We start from the raw sequence: 26,464 nt of genomic DNA, 5'->3' as shown, positions 1-26,464 counted from the left end.
AAGTTTGTGATGGTCTGATTAAAACGGAACGGAACCCAAAAAAATCCAAAGAAAAAACGTTGATTAGTTTTACACAAAAAAAATAGAAAAGGGAAAAAATTAATTTCAGGTCAAAAAAATTTCCATTTTTGTTTGTTTACTTACATGTTTGGGAGTTTTTTAGCTTTTAAAAAATTGCTCTAAACAGACTTTGAAACAAAATGTTTCAAAATGAAAAATTGAAATGATTTGTTCAAAAATGTTGAAACAAACCGTCTGAAAGTTTCAAATTTATTTTCACTTTTTCATTTAACTGAAGACTACATTTTTCTGCAAATTTATTATTTGATCAAAAAATGTCACCTCATGCTAGTACTGGTTTGTTTTTGTTTGTATCTGTTAATCTTAATGCAATATCTTATATTGCAGCAAATTAATTCAACTAATTGAATAGTGCTATCAAGGATTCAGTTTCAGTATGAAGAGAAAAAGCACAATATCTTGTTTATTTTTAGTGCTATGTGTGACAGACCCAGACCAGTGGGGTACAGAAGTCTGATCCTATTGGTATCCAGGAGGTGGGCAGGCAAGGCCCGCCCACTTCTAAAGGACCTCCCCCCAGCCTAAGGGGAGGATCCACAGGTCTATGGCACCAACTAATTCCATGGGACAACTAATGAAAAAAACAGGACTAAAAAAAAGGGAACCTGATGGGGACACTGAGCAGAGAACCCCGGACAACGCTCACTGCTCCTCGAAGGCATCAAGGGAGCCAGCAGACGCCACCCAGAGGAACTCTGCCCGGATGCGTGAACGGATGGAGGGACAGAAGTAGGCCCCACAGTCGCAGGAAATCCCATCGGCCAACCTCCTCTCCCTGGTTTTGCAGATGGCTAGTTTGGCCAGGGCCAAGAGGAGGTTGACAAGGAGATCCCGCGATGGACGGGGAGTGCATAGATAAACAGTTGAGGGGAAAAGTACAACCAAAAATGCAACAGAAGATTCAAGAGGAGCCAGAACAGGGGCTGCAATCTGGCGCACTCTAAATAAATGTGCGCCAGGGTCTCTTTCATGCCACAAAAAGGGCAGGTGTTGGGGACGGGGTAAACCGCGCCAAGTACACACCCATGCTCACGGCCCCATGGAGGAACCACCAACTGACATCCTCGGCGGGCCTCGGGACCAGGGCAGAGTATAAGCTGGCCCACCAGGGTACGGGAGTCTGGCAGAGGGCAAATATCCTGGTCACTGGATGAGTAGTTTTCTGTTCCCTGAGTGACCAGAGCAGGGGCTGTACTAGAGTAATCAGGAACCTGCTAGAACCAATTAAGACAGGCAGGATAATTAAGACACCTGGAGCCAATTAAGAAACTGCTAGAATCAATTAGGACAGGCTAGCTAATCAGGGCACCTGAGTTTAAAAAGGACCTCACTTCAGTTTGTGGCATGCATGCGAGCAGCTGGGAGCAAGAGGCATGAGGAGCTGAGAGTAAGAAGACCTATTGCTGGAAGACTGAGGAGTACAAGCATTATCAGGCACCAGGAGAAAGGTCCTGTGGTGAGAATAAAGAAGGTGTTGGGAAGAGGCCATGGGGAAGTAGCCCAGGGAGTTGTAGCTGTCGAGCAGCTGTACCAGGGAGCAGTCTAGACAGCTGTAGTCCACAGGGCCCTGGACTGGAACCTGGAGTAGAGGGCAGACACTACTCCCAACTCCTATCAGACACAGGAGGAATTGACCTGGACTGTGGCTTCTACCAGAGGGGAAGGTCTCTGGGCTGTTTCCCGACCCACAGGGTAAATCTATGAGGCGAGCGAATCCGCCAATAAGCGCAGGACCCACCAAGGTAGAGGAGGAACTCTGTCATATGGTATTGGTTTCACCATGTAAAAGAAATAAAATCAGCATTTTACTAAATAAAGGCCTTTATAATCTATCATTTCATGCTACCAACCTTTTCCTATTAATTCCTCTTATTTGTCTCCAAATTTCAGTTATACTTAATGAATCAATATGGTTCTATCTATATTTTTTTCAGAAAGCTACGAGGTAGATAGTCCAGGAGAATAAAATTGTTTGATTTAGACTCAGACTCAGCAATGGGGACAGCAGCTGTACAAGCTTCAACGCAGCATTCTGCGGACACGCCTCAACCATGATATGGATGAACCATCTCCAAGAGTATGACAGTCACCTATTTAAAAGCCTGATAGTACAATTTCCAAAAAAGTGTCTGAGTAACTTATGCCCCATTTTCAAAAGGGACTTAGGAATCTAAATCACTTTTGAAAATGGGCTCCTAAGTGACATGAAAATGGGACTCAGGCTCCTAAGTCACTTAGGATAATTTTACCCTTGGGCTTCTTTACTGATTTAGCAACAAGGCTGTCAGTTACCTCCAGAAAATGGTGGTTTTGTGATGTGGACACTTACCTGATATACATTAGACTGAAAAACCACCAATTCATCTCATATAATTTCCCCCAAACAATCCGATATAGAAACAAAATTTTTAGTCATGACTCACCCAGGCTAGACTCAAATCGGTAATTTAAAGATGTAATACTCGGTAAGTCTGTTTGTCTCCTGATGCTTGAATATATTCTACCCTGTCATCCACCAAGATAATGACACACTATAGAGGTGAGAACACAGCTGTCTGCTCAAATTATATTTACTGATTATGATTATTCTCTATTAGTTCATGGTTTAGATTTATTGTTTTGGCTTCCCTGCTGCAACTGGGTATGACTGAGAGGTTCCAACAGATGTTTGTTTGAACTACTTCTGTGCCAGAGTTTATTTTTACAAGATCATGAAACAAGTGAATGCAATTTCTCTCCAATTAGAAAGTTCAACCACCTAATAAAATGTAAGAAAATACTAATGTATCTTAAAAAAAAAAACCTAAATCAGGTGCTACAACTGTATTTTTTAAATGAAATTCACTTAATTTAAACAGAACACCTGAAGCTTAACAATAAGAACAGGTTAAAGAGATTTTCTCTTCTTTCTTAGAAATGGAAAGAGAGGTGAGTGGATAATGAACTCAGCAAAACTGTTAGTTCATATGCAGTGTTGTAGCCATGTCAGTCTCAGGATATTAGTTCATATGCAGTGTTGTAGCCATGTCAGTCTCAGGATATTAGAGGGACAAAGTGGTTGAGGTAATATCTTGAAAAGATATTTGAAGAAGAACACTGTGTAACTCAAAAGCATGTGTCTCTCATCAACAAAACTTGGTTCAATAAAAGATATTACCTCACTTCATAGAATCATAGACTTTAAGGTCAGAAGGGACCATTATGATCGTTTAGTCTGACCTCCTGCACAATGCAGGCCACAGAACCTCACCCACTCACTCCTGTAACAAACCGCTAACCTATGTCTGAGCTATTGAAGTTCTCAAATCATGGTTTAAAGCAGTGGTCCCCAACCTTTTTGTGGCCAGTAGCACATTCATGTTTTCAGAAGAGTGTGGCTGGCACCAACAATTTTTCAAGGCTTATCTTGTATTTGTACATCATATTTAATATTCTTCCCACTCTGGGTTGAAATAATACGTACGTTGTCTCTTATTTGAACCACTCATTTTGCAGCAAAATGTTAAAAAAATAATAAATTGCAAAGCACAAGAAAACAGCAGTGTCAGCACAGGAAGAATACTCACATACAGGGCCGGCTCCAGGCACCAGTGGAGCAAGCAGGTGCTGTCTCAGCACATGCTACGGGGCAGCATTCGGTCCATTCTGCAGAGACGGAGCGTTTTTTGGGGATTTTTTTAGTGGCAGTTCTGGGCAGTGCAGCGAGAAGCCTGAGAGAAGCTGCGCAGCCTGCAACCCCGGAGTACTCTGTCCCCAGCAGGCGGGGTGCTCTGCGCAGCCTGCAGCCCCGGAGTTCTCTGTGCCCAGCAGGTGTGGGGCCGCAGCTTCTCTACAGCCCCGGAGTGCTCTGTGCCCAGCACAGCCCTGGAGTTCTCTGTCCCTGCCAGGCACGGGACCACAGCTTCTCTCTAGCTTCAGAAGCCGGAGAGAAGCTGCAGCCCCATGCCTGCTGGGTACAGAGAGCACCGGCGCCTGCAGCCCTTGAGTTCTCTGTCCCTGGCAGGCACGGGGCCGGAAGAAGCTGCAGCCCCATGCCTGCTGGGGACAGAGAGCAGTGGCACCCACAGCCCTGGAGTTCTCTGTCCCCAGCAGGTGCGGGGCTGCAGCTTCTTTCTGGCTTCAGAAGCCGGAAAGAAGCCGCAGCCCCGCGCCTGCTGGGGACAGAGAGCACTGGCGCCAGCAGTCCTGGAGTTCTCTGTCCCCGGCAACCACAGGGCCGTGGCTTCTTTCCCCTGCTGAGCACCAGGCGGGTGCACATAAATGCCCCGGCGGGCGCCATGGTGCCCGCGGGCACTGTGTTGGGGACCATTGGTTTAAAGACTTCAAGGTGCAGGAATCCTCCAGCAAGTGACCCGTGCCCCACAGTACAGAGGAAGGCAAAAAAATGCCAGGGCCTCTGCTAATCTGCCCTGAGGGAAAATTCCTTCCCAATCCCAAATATGGTGATCAGCTAAACCTTGAGCATGTGGGCAAGACTTACCAGCCTGACACCCAGGAAAGAATTCTCTGTAGTATCTGAGTTACTACACTTCCTTGTCTTTCTGTTAGTTCATACACAGTTAAAGATGCATTATACTGCATTTTATTAAATAACATTGGCTTCATTCATTTTATACTGACAGGAATGTAGCTGCCTTTTATTTTGACCTGTGCAGTTGTCTGTAGGGTTTTACATGCATAACTGGGGATTTCACTACTCTTCTAACTATTGCCTGAGATAAATCAGATCCATCCACTAAATCTGACAAACCACTGAGTGTCTGAGAGGAGGGATGTTTAAAGGACTGATATCTGTAATATGTAGAACACCTGCAACAGAGAATACACAAGGACACAGCCGGCCTGTCTCTCCAGCCCAGAGAAGAATCAGTGTCATAGTGAGGCAGGCCATTCACCCAGTTTTAAACCAGGCAGTCCTCTTTTTGGGTGGTCTGTCCCACTCCAGTATTCAGACAAAACTAGACATAGTTTTGTCCGGTATTGGACTGGAAATGCCTTTTTGAAGAGCATGCCGCTCTGCCACCCGCCAGGATGACCTCGCGCAGATGGTACATGTGAGGTCATGCCAGTGGAGGGGAAGAGATGCACTCTTCAAACAGACATCCTGCATATGGCATGACTTCCTATGCATCATGCATGTGAAGACATGCTGGCAGGGGCAAGGGCTCACCAACGGGGGTGGGCCCATGCCATTCTAGGAAGTACCAGAATATCTGATATTCTGGGAATGTGTGAGTGGCCACCCTAGCCGGGCCTAGAGTCTGGTTCAGGCTCTTTTTCTCAGGTCATCAGCTTTATTTTTTCCAAATAACACAAATTCAGTATATGGACTGTCCTTCCCTGCAACCCAGAGTCCTTGGCAGGAGCCTATCAGTTCCTCACAGGTTCCCAGTCTACCAGCCACTTGCCTGAGAGTCACCTGCTCCAGGCCTTGCCACAGGAGCCCCTACTTCCTATAGCTCTCCCTACTTGACCCAGAGCCTTTCTGCTTCTGGCAGCTCTCCATGCCAACTGAGCTGCCTCCAGCCTTCACAGAAATCAGATGCTTATCAGGTAATCACATGATCTTTTGCAAACTACCAGGCCCCAATGTCTATTAACAGGACTCACTCAGAGCAGGGCTGGCTGCCCCAGGCTTGCTGACCCTTAAAGGGGCAGATCAGCCTGCTAAATCATGTTTTTACTCTGCTAGATATTATATATTATCACGTACAGACTTTAAAAATACCGATAATGCAATGATAGTATTGCCAACTCACAAGATTTTATCATGACTAGCGAGTTTGGGTGTTTATCTGTCTCATGAAAACATGATGAAAGATTGACAACCAACATATTTTCCCTTAGTCATAATGGTCACCATTTCTTTTTTACTGCCAATAGGGCTGAAGACAGCAAGATGGCCTTTAGGAGGCAGAGAGCAAGAGGGAGGCTGCGAGGGGTGCAGAACATAGTGATGAGGATGGGAGATGAAGGGACTGGATGGTAGCTCCCCCAGTCTGGTGGTGGTGGTGTTGGTAGGTAGGTAGGTAAGGGAAATCCCTTCTGAGCAGCCAGGGACGGCAGTGTTGCCAGCTCTTGCAAACTAATCACACAACATGGGATTCTGCCGCCTTCAAGAGGAGCTCTCAGAATGACATCAAAAGCTCTTCTGATCCCACAATTTTCAGGGCTAAGGACATAGACCTAACCTGCCTTCATGTATAGGCCTAAAGGAGAGAGAGGGTCATGGGGCAGCTTGAGACAGGGGATTGGCATGCCAGGAAAGTGGAACTGCTGGGACGCAGGCAGAGAAGCCCCTGGGCTGTATGAAGTATGAGACAGGAGTGTGGGGAGTTGATGGTGCTGGGTTTCAGGTAGAGAAGTCCCATATGTTGCTGCTGGGTCAAGACAGTTGATTGCAGTTCCTTTATCTTAGCAGTCAGGAGGGGGTAAGTGAAATCTCCATCCAAGCAGCCAAGGAGAGGTGTGCATTTGTGTGCGCATTAAACTTTCAACCTGAAATTATCACATACTCTTTGGCAGAGGAATAAAGGGGATTTGAGAAGTTAAAACAGACTAAAAAACATTATTTGATTTTTTAAATTAATTATTTCTTGGCCAATCTCATTTTTGATCTTTTGAGGTTAACAATATTGCAGTGGTCAATTGCTGTTCAACACAGGAAGTTAATATATAATAACTCATTAATAAAATTGAAAGTGAAAAAAAGATCTGTATAATGATGCTTGTACAGGCACTAGAAATTCCTAGTAACATTTCCCATGTTTTGTACCATGTACTACGTGCCTCTTTTTTTCTGTCTCAGCTTATTTCTCATATGTTCTCCACTTGTTTGTTTCCTTGTGTTTTGATTGCTAGAGATAGTGAAACATAACCAGAGTTAAAGTACATAGTTCAAATAAAAAGCAAAGAACAGAACTATTCAACAAATAGGGATGGTGTAGAAGTATCTAACAGATTCTGGGATATAGCAAAATCTGTTTATTAAGAAACAAAATTGCAAAACAGAACTGAGATTTTAGAATAAGGGGAGACATAGATGTTCCCCACATCCTCTTTGGCAGGACTTTAAGCGAGTTCATGCATTAACTTCAATCTCGCATCAGTTTAGCTAAAAGCAAGATTTTCACCAGACGAAATAAGGCTGGCAATTAAGCTAGACAATTAAGACAAAGAGCCCTCACTTAAACGGCAGCATTTAAAAAGGCAGACATCTTACATGTGATCCATACAAATCTTTAACCACCAAACCAGGGGAACTGGAGAAGAACAGAGTTTATTTGAAAGCTATAAATCTTACCAAATCTTTGGAGATTAATAAAATAGGTTAGAACATCTAGTTTGATTAACAGAAGTTTGGGAGTTTTTGAGAATTTAAATTGCAAGGCCTTAATGCTGTACTGAGAACTTCATCAGTGAGCCTCTTAGCCATGCAGAGCCCTTTAACTGCAACAGGGCTTTGCACGGGTACAGTTGTCCACCGATGTGGTTCTCAATGCAGGGCAAGAGCCTAATACAGTTCCCAGGTCTGGCCACTTCTCTACTACTGTTTATAATGTGCTAGTGAAAGATGTTACTTCCTTTTTAACCAGAATGCTTAGATAAACCCACAAGCAAAGGGTTTTACCAACTGTTATGTAAAGGACAACTATGGCCTCAATTCACAACCAGAGCAAACTTGAAAATGGATGTCAAGTATCAAGGGGTAGCCACGTTAGTCTGTATCCACAAAAACAACAAGGAGTCTGGTAAGAACAAGTGGTTTTTTTACCCACAAAAGCTTAGGACCAAATAAATTTGTTAGTTTTTAAGGTGCCATCGGACTCCTTGATGAAAATGAATGTGCCTCTTTTCACGTGTTTTCTTTTTCAAAAATAAAAGTAACAAATGCTGTCAAGGATTCTTACCACCAGGCTGGATAAACTGCTAATAAAAATCATTCATAGAGATTGAATGGGTTCATCTTTGGTCCTTATTTCTGCAGGTAAGAACCCTTTTAATGTGCAGCTCTTACAGCTTAGCCTAGTCTTAAAACCAAGCGTTTTAAGTTCATTTCCTGATTCTGAAAGAACATTTGACTGGGTTGAGTAGGCTTGAAACTCTGGAAATGCTGGGATTTGGAAAAATTTTAAAATAATCTCAACCTTACCTGAAATCTAACTTCAGCAGACTTCCAGAATGGGCACTGAAAGAATGGCAGCAACTGACACTAAAATTCCCCAATCTTTTAAAGCACAAAAAGAAACTGGGAGGTGACTCTCTGTCCTCATTTGGTCTGTGATTTACAACTAGCTGTGCATGCACATAAACTGATCGCCTGATACCAGAACTGCACACTTTATTCCCAGCAGACAAGCAAAATAACTTGCAGCAGATGTGACTTCAGTACTGCCAACAATATATAAATAAAATTGTTTTATTATCTTGAAATACTGGAGGCATAAATGGGAGCAGCCCAGTTTCCTGATGTATTCTAATTCTTCCTAGAGATGCATAGCTTTGACCCCACAGAGCTGACAAAGAAGCCGTACACTGAAGTCCTGCTCCTTTAGAATAATCTGGTTTTGAAACTAGAGTGAAAAACCAAATATCTGACCCTATGTACAAACGAAACAAGGGCTACATAATCCTAGATGTAAAACCATCCAATGCTAAATGGGGAAAATACTTCTGAGGTTAGCTAAAGAATCATTTCAAATCTTACATAATTTCCAGAAATGTATTGCCTCCAAGCGAATTATCCACATTTTCTTCACAATTTTCAAAACTACTGGGACAAAATGTGTATCTCCTTAGTAATTTGTTGGGCTTTTCTTAAATTAATGTCATTCTGATCACTGGAACATGGACACAAGAAAAAAAACCTGCACACATATCATTTTCTTCAAAAACATTTACCTGGAAGATTATTTAGAAAATGATACTTTAAACCTCCCACAAAAACTGGTGATCTTATTGACAGCTACATAAACTCTGAGAGAAACAAATGCTCCATTAATATCAGAATGCAAAAAACAAGTCTGGCATTTCCTGGAGCAGAGATATTCAATCTTAGTAACTATCCATGTAGCACAGCCCCCGACTGTGATTCTACATAGGACCTGATTATGTAAAAGAATTCTAAGAAATGAAGCCAAAGAGAACGTAAAACTATTTCATTTACTGTTTCTTTCTTAGGCTTGGTCTACATTAGGAATTTATATTGATATTAATACAGTGATCGGGGTGTAGATTTTCCACACTCCGATCGACATAGTTATTGTGATAGTATCTTTCCCCAATCTGAACCTTAGAGTCCAAAAGTTGGGGTACCAGCATGAATTCCTCTAAGCTTAATTACCTGCTTAGATCTGATAAGCTGCCACCAATCAGGAATTCCAGTGCCTGATACACTGTCCCCCCAAAAACCTTCCCTGGGGACCCCAAGACCCAAATTCCTTGAATCTCACAACAAAGGGGAATAAACCATTTCCCTTCCCCCTCCCTCCTTCCTTCCAGCTCTTTCCCACCCTGGATACACTAGGAGATCACCGTGATTCAAACTCCTTGAATCACCACACAGAGAGGAATGTTACCTTCCCCCCCCCACTTTTCCCTTCACCCAGAGGCAATACAGATTCAAACTCCGTGAATCTAAAACAAAGAGGAAATTCACTTTTCCCTTCTCCCACTGCTCTTTCTCCCATCTCCCCACCAATTCCCTGGTGAGTACAGATTCAGTTCCTTTGAGCCTTAACTAGGAGAAAAAAATCAAACAGGTCTTAAAAAGTAAAACTTTTAATAAAAAGAAAGAAAAAAAGTAAAAGTTGTCTCTGTACTTTAGATGGTAAAAGTTACAGGGTCTGTCAGCTTATAGATGCTAGAAAGAAGCCTCCCCCCAGCAAAATACAATTAAAAAATACTTCCAGCAAACTACACATTTGCAAATACAGAAACAATCAAAAGACTATAACCGCCTTTCTTACTAAAATACTCACTATTCTGAATATATAAGAGACTGTAGCAGGGAGATTGGCAAGAAAACTGGTTGCCCGTCTAGTCCCTTCCAGGACCCAGAGAGAACAAAGCAAAACCCCAAAAAACACAAACAAAGGCTTCCCTCCACCAAGATTTGAAAGTATCTTGTTTCCTGATTGGTCCTCTGGTCAGGTGTCCGGTTCATTGTTTGTTAACCCTTTACAGGTAAAAGAGACATTAACCCTTAACTATCTGTTTATGACAGTTATACTGACCTAAACTCCAGTGTAGACAGCACTAAGTCGATGGCAGGGCTTCTCCCATCAACATAGCTCTCACCTCTTGGGGAGGTGGAGTACCTTTGCCAATGAGAGACGCTCTTCTGTAGGTCTGAGTAGCATGTTTGCTAAGTGCTACAGCGCATAGCTGCACCAGTGCAACTGCAGCATTGCAAGTGGAGACAAGCCCATACTCTCTCACTACAGGAGCTGTATGAATATTTCAATCCCTGGAAAAGTCAATACACCTCAGGAGTCTGTAGATCAGAACAGTGAGTGCTCTTCAGTGTTACTTTTAAAATATTACACCAATCTGATAACCATATTAACAGGAATAAATTTGACTTTGTAAGGGGCACAGTCTAAATCCCATAAATATTATGACACTGGTAACAAACTGGACTAGCAAAATGCATAAGCACATGCACAAACAAAATGTGATATCACAGCATTTCCCGTGGAATATTTGATTCAATTAATTCAATAGCAGACTGGACTAGGTACTCCCCAGTTACACAGCCTGATTTTGTTTTTGAAGGTAGTGTCACTTTTAGCAAGTAATGATATAGTTAAGAGATAATTAACAGGTAATGTAGTTTAGAAGAAATAATCCAGCCCAGCTGACAACCTAATCACCCAAGAAACTACTGCAAGCAGGAACTACAGAACTGGAATCCAGAAAACATAACCCATGAGTACTATGCTATTAAGGCTATTGTCTAACAACTGAAGTTACATGTCCTGGAACTTTAGTTTCTGAAAGTAATACCAATTGAAAGCAGCTATTCCAGGAATGAGGTTCTGGTTATCAGCAATTTGTTATGGAAAATAAATTGGTTGTAGTGTTTATTACTGTATATTGGTTTGAGAAATGATTTATTTCACCAGTTATAAAGCAGAGCAGACTACTGTAGCAAAATATTTATTTGTATTAGGATTCATTCTCTCAGTAGTAGAAGCAATAATAATATTAAAGTTTAAACCACATTTTTTCTGTAATGTGTCATCACCATGTTACATCTAGAAACCCCATCATCCACCATGGCTCTCTGTCTTTCAGCCTCTGGTGATCGATCTGCAAGAGTCACATTTGCAGCATAAAACAATATTTACACTTCACATATTTGCATTTCATGTCACAGACATGCATTATAAAAATAAAATTTTCAGGTTTCTATTTGAGAATGAGACCTGCCAATCTGCCAGTTTCCTAACTCTGTCCTGTAATATTTTTGCCTGTAAATGGACGGCATGATGACTCAACAAACCACAGCACTACTCTCTAGTGCACCATACCACATGCAGTATTGCAATTCAAGTCCTTTGTCTGCTGGTGTTTAATTCAGAAAGCAGGGAATATCTCAGACGTCTGAAGACATAGTTTTCTAATGAAAGCCACAGGAAAGCACATGGTTAAGTATCTTTCTCATTTGGCAGGTGTATTAATATTATTAATAGAGAATGTCAGAATGCATGGGAATAGCTCCCATTCCAGAAGATAAAATAAATATCTGAAAAACAGATTGGCTAAAACAAGAAGAGATAGCAACCATCATTATACTCTAAAATTAAAGTAATATGCTAGAACAATGCTAGGGAATTATCCTTATTTACTTAAGGGAAACTCACATAGCTAAGGGCTTGCAAGATCTAACCACTTGTCCTCATGCTTCTAATGCCTAGTCATCCCTGGAAACAAATGTACTGCTTAATTGACTCTCTTGAGAATAACTCTGTACTGGGAGCATTCTTTACATAAAAAAGTCAGAGAAGACATGATTTTCCTGGTAATCAAAATACCCCTATAAAGTCTGTGAGTATGTAAATAACTGATAGTTATCAATGATTAGACTCAGGGAAAAGCTGGCTGCACATTTCAAGGCAGACCACCTACATCCTTACATCAACTAGTCTGAATTTATGAACATTACAAGTGTTTACAAAAATCCTTGTTATCAACTACAATTAATTTTTCAACTCTAAAATTCTATAAGTAAGAGAAGCTAATGCCTAACGGGTAAATTTGGAAAAGCATTTTACTTTTATATCTTTTTGGTTCTTTTTGTCTTTATTACTAGGGATGAAATATGAAATCAGAATCTTGGTTCTTGCTGATTATTTTCCATCTGAAGTAGTAATGCTACTCCTAACATCAAGGTTGAAGGAATGGAGGTGGTGAGTGGGAATAAGCAAACAGAATAAATTAACTCTGTGGGGAAAAGATCATGTTTTCATGCAACCCCGATGTAGTGAGAAAAATGTCTCAAGGCAAATATAGAAAAATATGAGATATAATAGAAGGACTATAGAATGCTGCCAAGATTTTCCACAAGGCAGCGTGGGTCTAGAAAAGATGTCAGAGATGATACACTGGGGTGACTCAAGGTTGCATAGTTGAACTTTGTCTCTTGAATAGATAATCTGGGCACTGAACTGTGATATAAGGGATCCTCCCTTATGGCAATGAAAATGAGAGAGTATAGGCTAAATGTTGCACTCAAAGCTTCAGGGTATTTTCCTTTTCTCTACTAATATTTAAGCTATCCCTTTCAAATTGGGACACTGGAAAGGTATTAAAATATACTGTTACTATACCAAGTTCCACCTCATATAGTAGCAAATTTTAAAACTTTTTAGACTGGAAGATCTCAGTTGTTTGTGTTTGTATAGAGCCTACCATAATGTGAGGTAGTCTGGGAAGTCCACCTCTTCAACAGATTTAACTCAGATATTTGATTGGAAAAGTATTGGAAGCTTTACACCCACTCTTGATATGCTCAACGGTTTTTCCAGAATGTGCTGACCAAAATGTGAAAGCAGCTTCTTTGTCAGCTGCTAGAACATGAGGCAAAGTGGATAGGGAAGATAATGTGCTTAGCACACTGGGAGGTAGGTACTGATTTTGTTGAACTTGATCACCAAGGGCAACTATTACAGAGGAAACCACTTGTAAATCAAGATGTTGCAGATGCCGACCTGGAGTAACCTCTGGCATTTGTCCTTCACTGAAGCAACAGGAAGAGTAAAAAACTGTATGGAAAACTTAAACAGCATAATTTAAGGCAGTGGCTCTCAACATGTCCAGACTACTGTACCCCTTTCAGGAGTCTGATTTGTCTTGCATACCCTCAAGTTACACTTTAATTAAAAATTACTTGTTTACAAAATCTGACATGAAAATATAAAAGTGCTGACTTTCTCATTTTTACCATATAGCTATAAAATAAATCAACTGGAATATAAATATTGTACTTACATTTCAGTGTACAGAGCAGTATAAACAAGTCATTGTCTGTATGAAATTTTAGTTTGTACTGACTTCAACAGGACTTTTTATGTAGCCTGTTGTAAAACCAGGCAAATATCTAGATGAGTTGATGTACCCCCTGGAAGACCTCTGTGTACCCAGGCGGATACACATATCCCTGGTTGCAAACCACTGATTTAAGGGCTTCATTTTCCCTAGACCAGGGACGGGCCAACTTTTTGGACTGAGGACCACATTGTGTTTCCAGAATTGTATGGAGAGCTGGTTAGGAGAGGCTGTGCCTCCCCAAACAGCCAGATGTGGCCTAGCCAATGCCCCCTATCTGACCCCTCCCCCCGGTTTCTTGCCCTTGATGCCCCCCCAGAACTCCTACCCCATCCAGCCCCCCCAGGTCTTCTGTCCCATCCACCGCACCCTGCTCCATGTCCCCTGACCGAACCTGGACCCTCTGCTCCTGACTGCCCCCTGCCACCCCATCAAACCCCTCCTCTCATTCCTGACTGCCCCACTGGAACCGCCACTCCATCCAACAACCCCTTCTCCCTGACCACCCCTGAAACACCTGCCAGACTTCCCCTGCCACCCCATCCAATCCCCCCTCTCCTTCCTGACTGCCCCCCCGGGATCTCTGCCCCTATTCAACCCTCCTGTTCCCCACCCTCTGAGCATCCCGACCCCTATCCACACCCCTTCCCCTGACTACCATTCCAAACTCCTCTGCCGTCTATCCAACGCCCCCAGCTCCCTGTCCCCTTACCGTGCTGCCTGGAGCACTAGTGGCTGGCGGCACTACAGCCACGCCACCCAGAGCATCAGGACGGGAAGCCGTACCACCTGGCTGGAGCCAGCCATGCCACCGCACAGCACAGAGCACCGGGTTAGGTGGCAGCTCTGCAGCTGCCCGGCAGGAGTTCACAGCCCTGCTGCCCAGAGGGGGGACAATAGGAGAGAGGCCGGGGGCTTGCCTCCCAGGCCAGGAGCTCAGGGGCTGGGCAGTAGGGTCCCATGGGCTGGATGTGGCCCGTGGGCCATAGTTTGCCCACCGCTGGCCTAAGTCAAGGGCATATATAGCTCCAAATGTTGTGCAATTTTTTTTTTAAACACTGAAGCAGTTTCATGACTTAAATTACACAATGATATTCTCATTCCAAGAGATCTGTTTTCTGCTCTCCATGAACACACATCTCTATTCACATCAATGGGAGATATGCACACATAACAAAAAGAAATATAGCCTCAAACATCCTGGCGCTTAGCTAGGCATGCGGCAGAAGTGAGGAAGATGGAATGAGCGTGTCCAAAAACACGTTTTAAAGGGGAGAAACTAGCCAAAGAGCACGTGACCTACATGTTCTGTTTCACACTTTTGAGGAAAATTGGTGCAGAAGTTAAAGTTGATCACAGGCAGCTTTCGAGTCTGGTTCTACTGTGAAACTGATGACAAAAATGGCATTGTGAGATTCCTTGTTTATTGAGTCTTAATCATTTACATATCAAATGTGCCCAGCTGACCGGTAAAAAAAAAAAGATGTTTGTAATAACTCAAGTAGAACAATACTAAGTTATGTACAAAGCCAATAAAATACTCATATCAACAGCAATACACACACTAGCAAATTAAGCGTCAATTTAATAATAATTTTACACAGTTGCTCCTGATACATTCTACGTGAGATAATGCCATCTCAGGAGAATGTCTGAAAGCCCTAACAATAAACAAAACTGAGACTCTGATATCTGCAAATAAAAAAGACAGAGAGAGACTGCACCACAGGTAGAATACACTAGTACATTTCTAAACAAGAAATTCAATCATACTGTGAAAACACCTTTCCTGTATACATATTTTCACATATGATTACATATCCGATGAGTCAGGATGGAGCAGATACATGCAATTTTTACTGTTTCTCCATGAAGCAAGAAAGACTCAAAGAAGAAAGTATCCAGTCTCCCAATACTTCACCAATTTGAGATACTATTTACATTTTCCTGTGCTTGGCATACAGAGTTGCAAGCTTCCAACAGAAAAAGTGGGAGCAATGAAAGGACTATTTCTTCCCCACTCATACCCCATCTGACTCTTACTCCTGAATAAGCAATGATATGGAAGGAGAGAGAGAGAGAGATTAGACTGTCATCAAAAACTGGAGACTGGAGGTTTGTCCTTTTCTTGCTTTGTCAATTGCTCATGTCACCTCCCCACCTGGCTGTACTTAGGTCCTAGTCAAATGCAGCAGGAAACAGCTTAGTTTAGTCCTTATTCTCAGCTGTACACCTCAATATTTGTTCCTCCAGGAACTGAGGCAACTCTTGATTGGGAGAAAGGAAAGAGGACATCTCAGTCTGAAATACAGCATGAACGTTCTGGAAAAGGGAGAGAGAATTAGGGTCAGGATTGGTGGTTAAATTCTGGTGTGGTTTGGAAAATTGGCATTGCTACTTTTTCTCTCGACTCATAAGCCAAGATAAATGATGCAAAGTCCATCAAGTACAGAGTGATTTTCTTGGTCTGTTAGTTGTCATTAACATCCCAGATGTCCCAGGGACACTCTGGCTCTGTTCCATGTCAAAGTGGAGATGTTCCTGCCAGGAGATGGGGAAAATGCAAAAGATCTTAGTTAAAAAAAACCCATACACATAATTAGCAGTAATCACTAAACCACCACTACCATGGGGGCGGGGTTCACAGCCTACAGTGAACGTAACCTGTGGTTGTTGCTCAGAGTTAAGAAGCTGGTGGGTGAAGGGATTGCTAAAAGTCATTTGGAATCCTGTAGCATGAAAAGAAATATTGTTAGATTCAAAATATGTAGTGAGTCTTTTTTATAGTAACCATAGGAGAGAACACTTGCTAGAGTCTTGTTACACACCTGAATCTTCTTGGCATCATCCTCATTTCATTGATCAGGATTGACAAAGCATATTGCATGACTTACGACTTTCTGCAGAGAGAATTCTACTTTTTGAGGGGGACTGCTCTTCTGAGCTACCAAGAAATGTTTTAATTAATCTAAGTTGTTTGGGCTTTTGCAGCAGGAGCAACAAAAGGAAAGCGATTGCATCTCCCAGAGTAGATAAAAGCAGCAGCATGAGCCTAGAGGAAGACTCCAAAAGGTCTGTAATCTTTCCAGAAAATATGATGACAGGGATTTTTGGCATCCAATGAGTATGTACAGAATGAAGAATTGGGGTGAATGAAGATTATGCACATGAAGTTATTTTCTCTAAAAAGGTGAAAAGTTTAAATTTCGCTGTAATTATATACAGTGAAGTTTGCAATAAAAGTAATCCTGCAGAATGCATTACATAAATCGGAAACATTTTTGGTCAGGATACGGGAAGTCAGTGCCCTCATCCAGAAATATTAAAAGACTTACCACAAAGAAATGATAAGTGCATGCAATTATATAAAGCCATCTTAAAGCTTTAAGTGTTTCATATCAAATGTGTACAGTGTTACTTAAAATAAATTTAAGACACATGGACTCCTTTGAAATCACTGGGCTATTATTGTTCACAATTGAGAATTGGCTTTAGAAACACAGAAATCTATGGACGAATATAGTTCTGTCTTTGGAACATTCCTTTTTTAAAGTTCCAAGTTCTCAACCTAAAATTTGGATTCCTGCTCACTGTGTTTTCTTGCAGTTCTTCCAAGCCACTGGCTCCCAGCGTTTTCCAATTGAAAGTACCATTGGAACAGCTGACTTCAGAAGGTTAGTCTCCCATGGTAAAACAGTGCATCTGTCATAATATCCAATCTTCTGAATTCCCCCATTCCATTGGTCATTTCTAGAAGGCCACAGCTGGGCTTGACTGCTCTGTCTTGCCTATTTCTTAGATAATCTGCTGGTTCCTGTATGAGAGATGAGCTGCCAGATTAATGGGGCAGCTGAGAAGACCTGAAAAACTTTAGGAGAACTGTGCCCACACCAACTCAATTACTACTTCGCTGGTTTGTGGAAAGAGCCACTATTATTCATGAAAATGATAAAAATGAAAAAAAAATACACAGCAAAACAAAACCTTTTAAAGTCGATTCAGAAAGCCATAGAAGTAATATTTTGTACAAAAAAGAAACATACATTCTCTATCTAGCTACAATATCCTTCACTTGCAAGGAGACAGTGTGGTATTACGCCCCATATTCTTCATAGTAATATTACTGTGATATGATTATGGCCTAGCTATGATGAATTCTACTCAAGATACCATGTAAGATATCACTGAAAAGGTGATAAATGATTCACTAAATATGATCATCCTATTTGTATGCATGTATCATTTTGGTATCTGAAGTTAGGAATATTGTCTCTGCATCTATTACAAATGGCTGGCTTGGATGGGCCTTTTGGGAGAACAATAGGTCTTAGTAGATGCTAGTCTCCCACTGGGAAGCCTTCCAGAAGATTCTACAAACAGCCTCTGAGTCATGGTTTCTATGTCTCTACAGGGGCAGGTGACCAAGTCACCTGTGCCTGGACTCCATCTTCAAACACCAGTTTTTTTCCACTGACTGGGTGTGGGACCTAAGAGGGGAGACAGAGGGTTCCCAGCATGTGCCAAAAGCTGTTTAAGGCTGGGGAGTGACATCATCATTGTTCTTCACTGACTTCCCACCCAAAGGAGACCTTGGAAACACCTGAGGAACAAGGACTGGACTCGGGGAGAAGGGTTGAACTCAGGCTACAGGGATTTCTAGCCTGTGAAAGGAATACCTGGAGTTTTCAGCTGCAAGCAAGTGCGGCTTGCTCTCAAGAATCTCTGCAAACTGTCTAAATCAACAATTAAGATGAGAATTTGCTCCTCATAACTAATCTCTTTAGTATATTAAGCTTAGATCACATTTTTGTTTATTTGTTAGGTAATCTGCTTTGATCTGTTTGCTATCCCTTATAATCACTTAAAATTAGGGCTGTCAAGCAATTTAAAAAATTAATGGTGATTACTCACACTGTTAAAAATAATAGACTACCATTTATTTAAATATTCTACATTTTCAAATATACTAATTTCAATTACAACACAGAATACAAACTGTACAGTGCTCACTTTATTTTTGATTACAAGTATTTGCATTGTAAAAACCAAAAGAAAGTATTTTTCAGTTCACATAATACAAACACTATAGTGCAATCTCTTTGTCATGAAAGTTGAACTTACAAATGTAGAATTATGTACAAAAAAACCTGCATTAAAAATGAAACAATTTAAAATTTTAGAGCCTGCTAGTCCACTCAGTCCTACTTCTTATTCAGTCAATCACTCAGATAAACAAGTTTTTTCACATTTACAGGAGATAATGCTGCTCGCTTCTTGTTTACAATGTCACTTGAAAGTGAGACTCGGTCAGTGTTCTCACCGCACTGTTGTAGCCAACACTGGAAGATATTTACATGCCAGATGCGCTAAAGATTCACATGCTTCTTCATGCTTCAACCACCATTCCAGGGGACATGCATCCATGCTGCTGACGGATTCTGCTTGATAACAATGCAAACAGTGCAGACTGACGCACATTCATTTTATTTATCTGAGACAGATGCCACCAGCAGAAGGTTGATTTTCTTTTTTGGTGATTTGTTTCTGCACTGGAGTATTGCTCTTTTAAGAATTCTGAAAGCATGTTCCACACCTCATCCCTCTCAGATTTTGGAAGGCGCTTCAGATTCTTAAACCTTGGGTCGAATGCTATAGCTATCTTCAGAAATCTCACATTGGTACCTTCTTTGTGTTTTGTCAAATCTGCAGTGAAAGTGTTTTTAAAATGAATAACATATGCTGAATCAGCATCCAAGACTGCTATAACATGAAATATATGGCAGAATGTAAGTACAACAGAGCAGGAGATGTACAATTCTCCATCAAGGAGTTCAGACACAAATTTAATTAATGCTTTTTTTTTTAACGAGTGTCATCAGCATGGAAGCATGTCCTCTGGAATGGTGGCCAAAGCATGAAGGAGCATACAAATGTTTAGCATATCTGGCAAGTGAATACCTTGCAGTGCCAGCTACAAAAGTACCATGCAAATGCCTGGTCTCACTTTCTGGTGACATTGTAAATAAGAGGGCAGCATTATCTCCTGTAAATGTAAACAAACTTGTTTGTCTTAGCAACTGGCTGAACAAGAAGTAGGACTGAGTGGAATTATAGGCGCTGAAGTTTTTAAGTGCAGTTCTGTAACAAAAAAAAATCTACATTTGTAAGTTGCACTGTCACAACAAAGATTGCACTATAGTACTTGTATGAGGTGAACTGAAAAATACTATTTCTTTTGTTTATCATTTTACAGTACAAATATTTATAATAAAAATAATATACACTTTGATTGCAATTACAACAAAGAAAACAATATATATGAAAAAATAGAAAAACATCCAAAATATTTAATAAATTTCAATTGGTATTCTATCATTTAACAGTGCAATAAAAACTGCGATGAATTAATTTCTTAATCGCGATTAATTTTTTTGAGTTAATTGTATGAGTTAGCTGTGATTACTTGACAGCCCTACTTAAAATCTATCTTTTGTCTAAAACCTGTGTGTGGAAATCATAATTTGGGGTAGAAAGCTGTGTATATTCCTCTCCATATTGAGGGCAGGGGCAAATTTCATGAGCGTAGACTGTACAGTCTGCAGTGCAAGACAGTATAATTTTGGGTTTACCTTCTGCACTTGAGTAACTGAGCAGTTCTTTAGTTGAGCCTTCCCATGCAGAGCTAATCTCAGCATGTGTGTGTAGCTGCAGCTGGGTGTGTCCCCACCTATATGTGTGCTGGAGGGGGTTTGAGAGACTGTCACAGCAGTACAGTGTAAAACGAGCACAGGCTGGTGAGTCACGTGGACTCAGTGGTACACCAGTTCCAGGTGGCATCCTGGGGGAAACCTGTCACAGAAAGATTCAGTGATCGAACAAGTATTTTTCTTTTTGAATTACTATCATCCTAGCGCAGTCCTTAACGTAACTGTTTTTGTCCTGACTTTTTCAACATTACAATGCTGCTGTTTCTGCCAATCTAGTTACATTTTATACAGGATACAAAGCCTAGGTTAATGGCTCAAATCTGGATCAAATACATGACAAATATAACATAACTCAGTTGTTAGTGGCCCACACATAATGGATTTGAGGGCCTCAGTCCAGTTCCTACTGAACAAATGCCCTCATCACAAATACCGCCATCCCAAATGACACTAACTGCTCCTCTTCTTAGCAGTGTCAGCAGAGAGACCAATTATTGCCCAAGGATTGAACTACGTTTCCACTTCTACAGAGAACCCCTCTAGAAAGGGTTAATGCATAATGCCTGGGCTGTGTAGAGAAGCTTTTACGGTATCTCAACTGAATAAAAGGGTCTCAGTCTTAAGGAATGTCAGGTCAGCACCTTTTATAAGCATTACATTAAAAAAAAAATTACGTACCAACAATTTCCTCCTCCTATCCTTCCCCCACCCTGCAAGCAACAGCGTATTATCGCCTAGGCCTAGGGCGGCAAATTTGCAGGGGCGCTCGCGACCCCTCCCCAACTCCGCCCCTTCCCCAAATCCCTGGCCTGCCTCCTCCCCAAGGCGCGCCATGCTTCCCTCTTTCCACCTCACTCCCAGGCTTGCTGCGTTAAAGCGCTGGGAGGGAAGGAGAAGCGAGAGGGAGGGAGAAGCAAGTAGCAGCACGCATGAAGAAGGCAGAGCAGAGGTGGGCTGGGGCCCGCGAGGAATAACCCGGGGGGTCCGGGAACCGCTCCCTTCCCCAGCTAACCTCCGCTCCACCGCTGCCACCCCCCAAGCATGCTGCAACTCCCCTTCTCCCTCCTCCCTCCCAGGCTTGCCGCGCAAAAGCGCTGGGAGGGAGGGAAGAAGGGAGAAGAGAGTAGCGGCGCGATCGGAGGAGGTGGAGCAAAGGTGAGCTGGGGCCTGCGGGCGCGGGGAGTAACTCTGGGGGAGGCGGTCAGGGAACCGCTCCCTGCCCCAGCTCACCTCCACTCCACCGCTGCCATCCCCCGAGCGCGCCACAACTCGCCTTCTCCCCCCTGCCCAGCTTACCTCGGGGGAGCAGAGGTGAGATGGCGGGGGGCGGGGATGCAATTTTTTGAAGGCCTACGGGCACCAAATTTGTTAATCCACCACTGCCCTCAAAGCCAAAAGAAGTTAAGTTATATGTTAAGTGGTGGGAGGGGTTTAGGTCCTAGAACTCCAACACAGCTTTTTAAAAATGAGCCTAATGTCATATTTGCACCATACACCTTTGAACCACTACATCCATTATTAGCTAAATAATAAGAACTCCCCCAAAACAGCATGCGGGCTTACTCATGTGAAAAGCAATGCCTTAAAACATGTCAGACCTAAATATGTATTTACATAAGCTTAAGTAGTGTTTACTTCAGAGCCGTAAATTGCTCCATATCTTGGGTAAAGTGTTTTTCTGGCTTCCTTTAAACATTTTTTCTAATAGTAATGACAAAAGCACACTTGGAAATTCAGACATTTCCCTTTGCTTCAGTAATGTTAAGGATATGAAAATGGCAAATGGCAGGATATTAAAAGATAAGACTTCAGTGTATGCACCTATGCCCATTTTTCTTTGCTAGTTTCACTAAAGTGTAAGTTAAAAAACAGAATATATCAACCTCTCAGCTGTATATTTCCTGGCTGTTGTTAGTTGGTGCCTCACAATAACACTAACAAAACTAAATAGTCTTTTGTAATCAAAGATATTGTATAGTATATTATGTACTGTATTAAAACAAATATTTTATTCAAAAATAGTATAATATTGTAACGGCAACTACACAAAAACCAGGCACACTTCCCAAGCTTCTCTAACTATGCACCTTGTTAATGATCTGTATTTAAAAAGAAGCAGGATGGTGTACTCATATCTTACAGTGAGTAGGAAATATTTTCTCTTCCATCAGTAACCAGGGAGAATGTTAAAGACCAACTTTTACTTACACATAAGAATCACAGAATCATAGAATATAGGGTTGGAAGGGACCTCAGGAGGTCATCAAGTCCAACCCCCTGTTCAAAGCAGGACCAATCCCCAACTAAATCATCCCAGCCAGGGCTTTGTCAAGCCTGACCTTAAAAACCTCTAAGGAAAGAGATTCCACCAGCTCCCTAGGTAACCCATTCCAGTGCTTCACCACCCTCCTAGTGAACAAGGTTTTTCTAATATCCAACTTAAACCTCCCCCACTGCAACTTGAGACCATTACTCCTTGTTCTGTCAGACTGAGAACAATCTAGATCTATTCTCTTTGGAACACCCCTTTCAGGTAGTTTGAAAGCAGCTATCAAATTCCCACTCATTCTTCTCTTCTGCAGACTAAATAATCCAGTTTCCTCAGCCTCTCCTCATAAATCATGTGCTCCAGCCCCCTAATCATTTTTGTTGCCCTCCACTGGACTCGTTCCAATTTTTCCACATCCTTCTTGTAGTGTGGGGCCCAAAACTTGACACAGTACTTCAGATGAAGCCTCACCAATGCCAATTAGAGGGGAATGATTACGTCCCTCGATCTGCTGGCAATGATCCTACTTGCACAGCCCAAAATCCCACTAGCCTTCTTGGCAACAAGGGCACACTGTTGACTCATAGCCAGCTTCTCATCCACTGTAATCCCTAGGTCCTTTTCTGCAGAACTGCTGCCTAGCCACTTGGTCCCTAGTCTGTAGCAGTACCTGGGATTCTTCTGTCCTAAGTGCAGGACTCTGCACTTGTCCTTGTTGAACCTCATCAGATTTCTTTTGGTCCAATCCTCTAATTTGTCGAGGTCCCCATGTATCCTATCCCTACCCTCCATCATATCTACTACTCCTCCCAGTTTAGTGTCATCTGCAAACTTGCTGAGGGTGCAATCCCAGCCATTCTCCAGAACTTTAATGAAGATATTGAACAAAACCGGCCCCAGAACCGACCCTTGGGGCACTCCACTTGATACCAGCTGCCCACTAGACATGGAGCCATTGATCAATACCCGTTGAGCTCAATGATCTAGCCGGCTTTCTATCCACCTTATAGTCCATTCATCCAGCCCATACTTCTTTAACTTGCTGACAAGAATACTGTGGGAGACCGTATCAAAAGCTTTACTAAAGTCAAGGAATAACACGTCCACTGCTTTCTCCTCATCCTCAGACTAGTTATCTCGTCATAGAAGGCAATTAGGTTAGCATGACTTGCCCTTGGTGAATCCATGCTGACTGTTCCTGATCACTTTCCTCTCCTCTAAGTGCTTCAAAATTAACTCCTTGAGGACCTGCTCCACGATTTTTCCAAGGACTGAGGTGAGGCTGATTGGCCTGTCATTTCTTGGATCCTCCTTCTGCCCTTTTTTAAAGATGGGCACTACATTAGCATTTTTCCAATCATCTGGGGCCTCCCCCAATTGCCATGATTTTCAAAGATATTGGCTAATGGTTCTGCAATCACATCCGCAAACTCCTTTAGCACCCTTGAATGCAGTGCAGTAGGCCCCATGGACTTGTGCTCATCCAGCTTTTCTAAATAGTCCTGAACCACTTCTTTCTCCACAGAGGGCTGGTCACCTCCTCCCCATACTGTGCTGCCCAGTGCAGTAGTCTGGGAGCTGACCTTGTTCATAAAGACAGAGGCAAAAAAAGTATTGAGTACATTAGCTTTTTTCACATCCTCTGTCACTAGTTCCTCTTCCCTTCTGTCTCTGCTGGCTGTGCTGCCTCTCCTTGCTCCCTCTGCTGGGGGGAGGCTGTATCCCACCTCTCTCTTTTTATACCTGTTCATAAGCAGACCCGCTTCTCTGGTGCTTCTCTTTTTTACTAAAAAAAATTCAGCTTATGAACAAGTATATATGGTAATTGCAAATGAGGAATAGTCATCCAAGGAGGATGTTTCTAATAGGGTCCCACAGGGGTCTGTTCTTGGCTCAATATTTTTCAATGTCTTTATCAATGATCTGGAAGAAAATGTAAAACTATTACTAGTAAAATTTACAGAAGGTGCAAAAATTGGTGGAGAGGTAAATAATAATGGTACTAGCTAACTAAGTAATAATGAGAGGCCAGTTATACAGATAGACCCAGATCACTTATTATAGTGAGCTTGTTTGAACAACATGCATTTTGACATAGCCAAATGCAAGTCACATATCTAGGAATAAACATAAGGTCTCACTTACAAGATGAGGGGTCATATCCAGGAATGCAATGACATTGAAAAGGATTTAGGGATAATGATAAATAACTAGCGGAACACGAGTTCCCAATGTGATGCCATTGCTGAGTGGGAGAACAGAGTCCTTGGATGTATCCCAGGGAAATATCAAGCAGCAGTAGGGAGGTGGCTCTGGCAGTATTAGCGAGACCATTACTGGATACTGTGTTCAGTTCTGGAGTCTACACTTTAATGTGAATCTTGAAAAATTGGAAAGGGTTCAGAAAAGAGCTACTACAATGATTTGAGGTCTGGAAAATATAGAATCATAGAATCGTAGGAATGGAAGGGACCTCGAGAGGTCTTCTAGTCCAGTCACCTGCACTCATGGCAGGACTAAGTATTATCTAGACCATCCCTGACAGGTGTTTATCCAACCTGCTCTTAAAAATCTCCAGATTCCATAACCTCCCTGGGCAATTTATTCCAGTGCTTAACCACCCTGACAGTTAGGAAGTTTTTCCCAATGTTCAATCTAAACCACCCTGTGACTCCCTGATACACCCTTATTCACCACTGTCATATAATTAGGATATATTTTGCACAAAGTATGCTTTGTGAGGTATCATTTGAAAAGTCTTGATCTGCTAGACATTAATAACTTGTTGGTTTGTCTGTACAATCACCGTATGTGAAGGTATGAAGTTTGGCTATGTATGCATTACTGAAACATATTGTGAGGCTGAAAACACCCACAAGCAGCCTTTCAGATACAACAGTAAAAAGGCCAAACAATGTTCATGGCTTACTGAGAAAATGCACACCAGCACAAGGATTACCTCAGGAACTGTGTACAATAGAAACCTCTCCAAGATAGCACTACACAATGGGAACTGTTTGACCCAGGTCACAGCAAAAGAGCTTTCCAGCAAATGGGAAGAAGACATAAAAGGGGGAAATGACATCATGATGGTACCTCACTCTCCTTACAACAACGCACCTGGAAACACCTGAGGAAGTGATGGTCCCAGGCTAAAGGGATTTCTAGCCTGTGTATGAAAACCTGGGAAACCCAAGCTGCAAAGCAAAGGCAGCTAGTACATCAAGAATCTGCCAGCCTGTTTATCACTTAGGGTGAGAATTTGCTAATTCATATCCTACCTATCTAGTATATTTAGCTTGTGATACACTTTGACCCCCAGATCCTTTTCTGCAGTACTCTTTCCTAGGCAGTCATTTTCTATTTCCTATGTGTGCACCTGATGGTTCCTTCCTAAGTGGAGTACTTCGCATTTGCCCTTATTTAATTTCATCCTACTTCAGATCATTTCTCCCATTTGTCCAGATCATTTTGAATTTTAATCCTATCCTCCAAAGCACTTGTAAGCCCTCCCAGCATGGTATCATCCACAAAACTTTTTAGTTTACTCTCTATACCATTATCTAAATCATCAGTGAAGATACTGAAGACAGCTGGACTCAGAACTGATCCCTTTAGGACCCCACTCGATATGCCCTTCCAGCTTGACTGTGAACCACTGATAACTACTCTCTGGGAACAGTTTTCCAACCAGTTATGCAGCAACCTTATAGTAACTCCATCTAGGTTGCAGTTCCCTAGTTTGTTTATGAGAAGGTCATGTGAGACAGTAGCCCTTACTAAAATCAAGATATACCACATCTACCACTTCCCCCATTCATAAGGCTTATTATCCTGGATCCAAGAAATGTGCCTT

At 42.1% G+C, this 26,464-nt stretch overlaps 1 protein-coding gene across 1 annotated transcript in view; it reads right to left on the bottom strand.

Annotated features, from left to right (window-relative positions):
- Positions 1 to 15,056: 15,056 nt before the first annotated feature.
- Positions 15,057 to 26,464, bottom strand: part of MTA3 (metastasis associated 1 family member 3) — a 211,571-nt gene continuing 200,163 nt past the window's right edge. The window contains exon 17 of the mRNA XM_030557652.1: positions 15,057 to 15,954. Coding sequence (XP_030413512.1) covers positions 15,929 to 15,954 — 26 coding nt within the window. The 3' untranslated portion in view covers positions 15,057 to 15,928. The remainder of the gene's footprint in view (positions 15,955 to 26,464) is intronic.

Source organism: Gopherus evgoodei, chromosome 3, assembly GCF_007399415.2.
Source record: "Gopherus evgoodei ecotype Sinaloan lineage chromosome 3, rGopEvg1_v1.p, whole genome shotgun sequence".
NCBI lineage: Eukaryota > Metazoa > Chordata > Testudines > Testudinidae > Gopherus > Gopherus evgoodei.
This window is presented reverse-complemented; position numbering and strand designations above follow the sequence as displayed.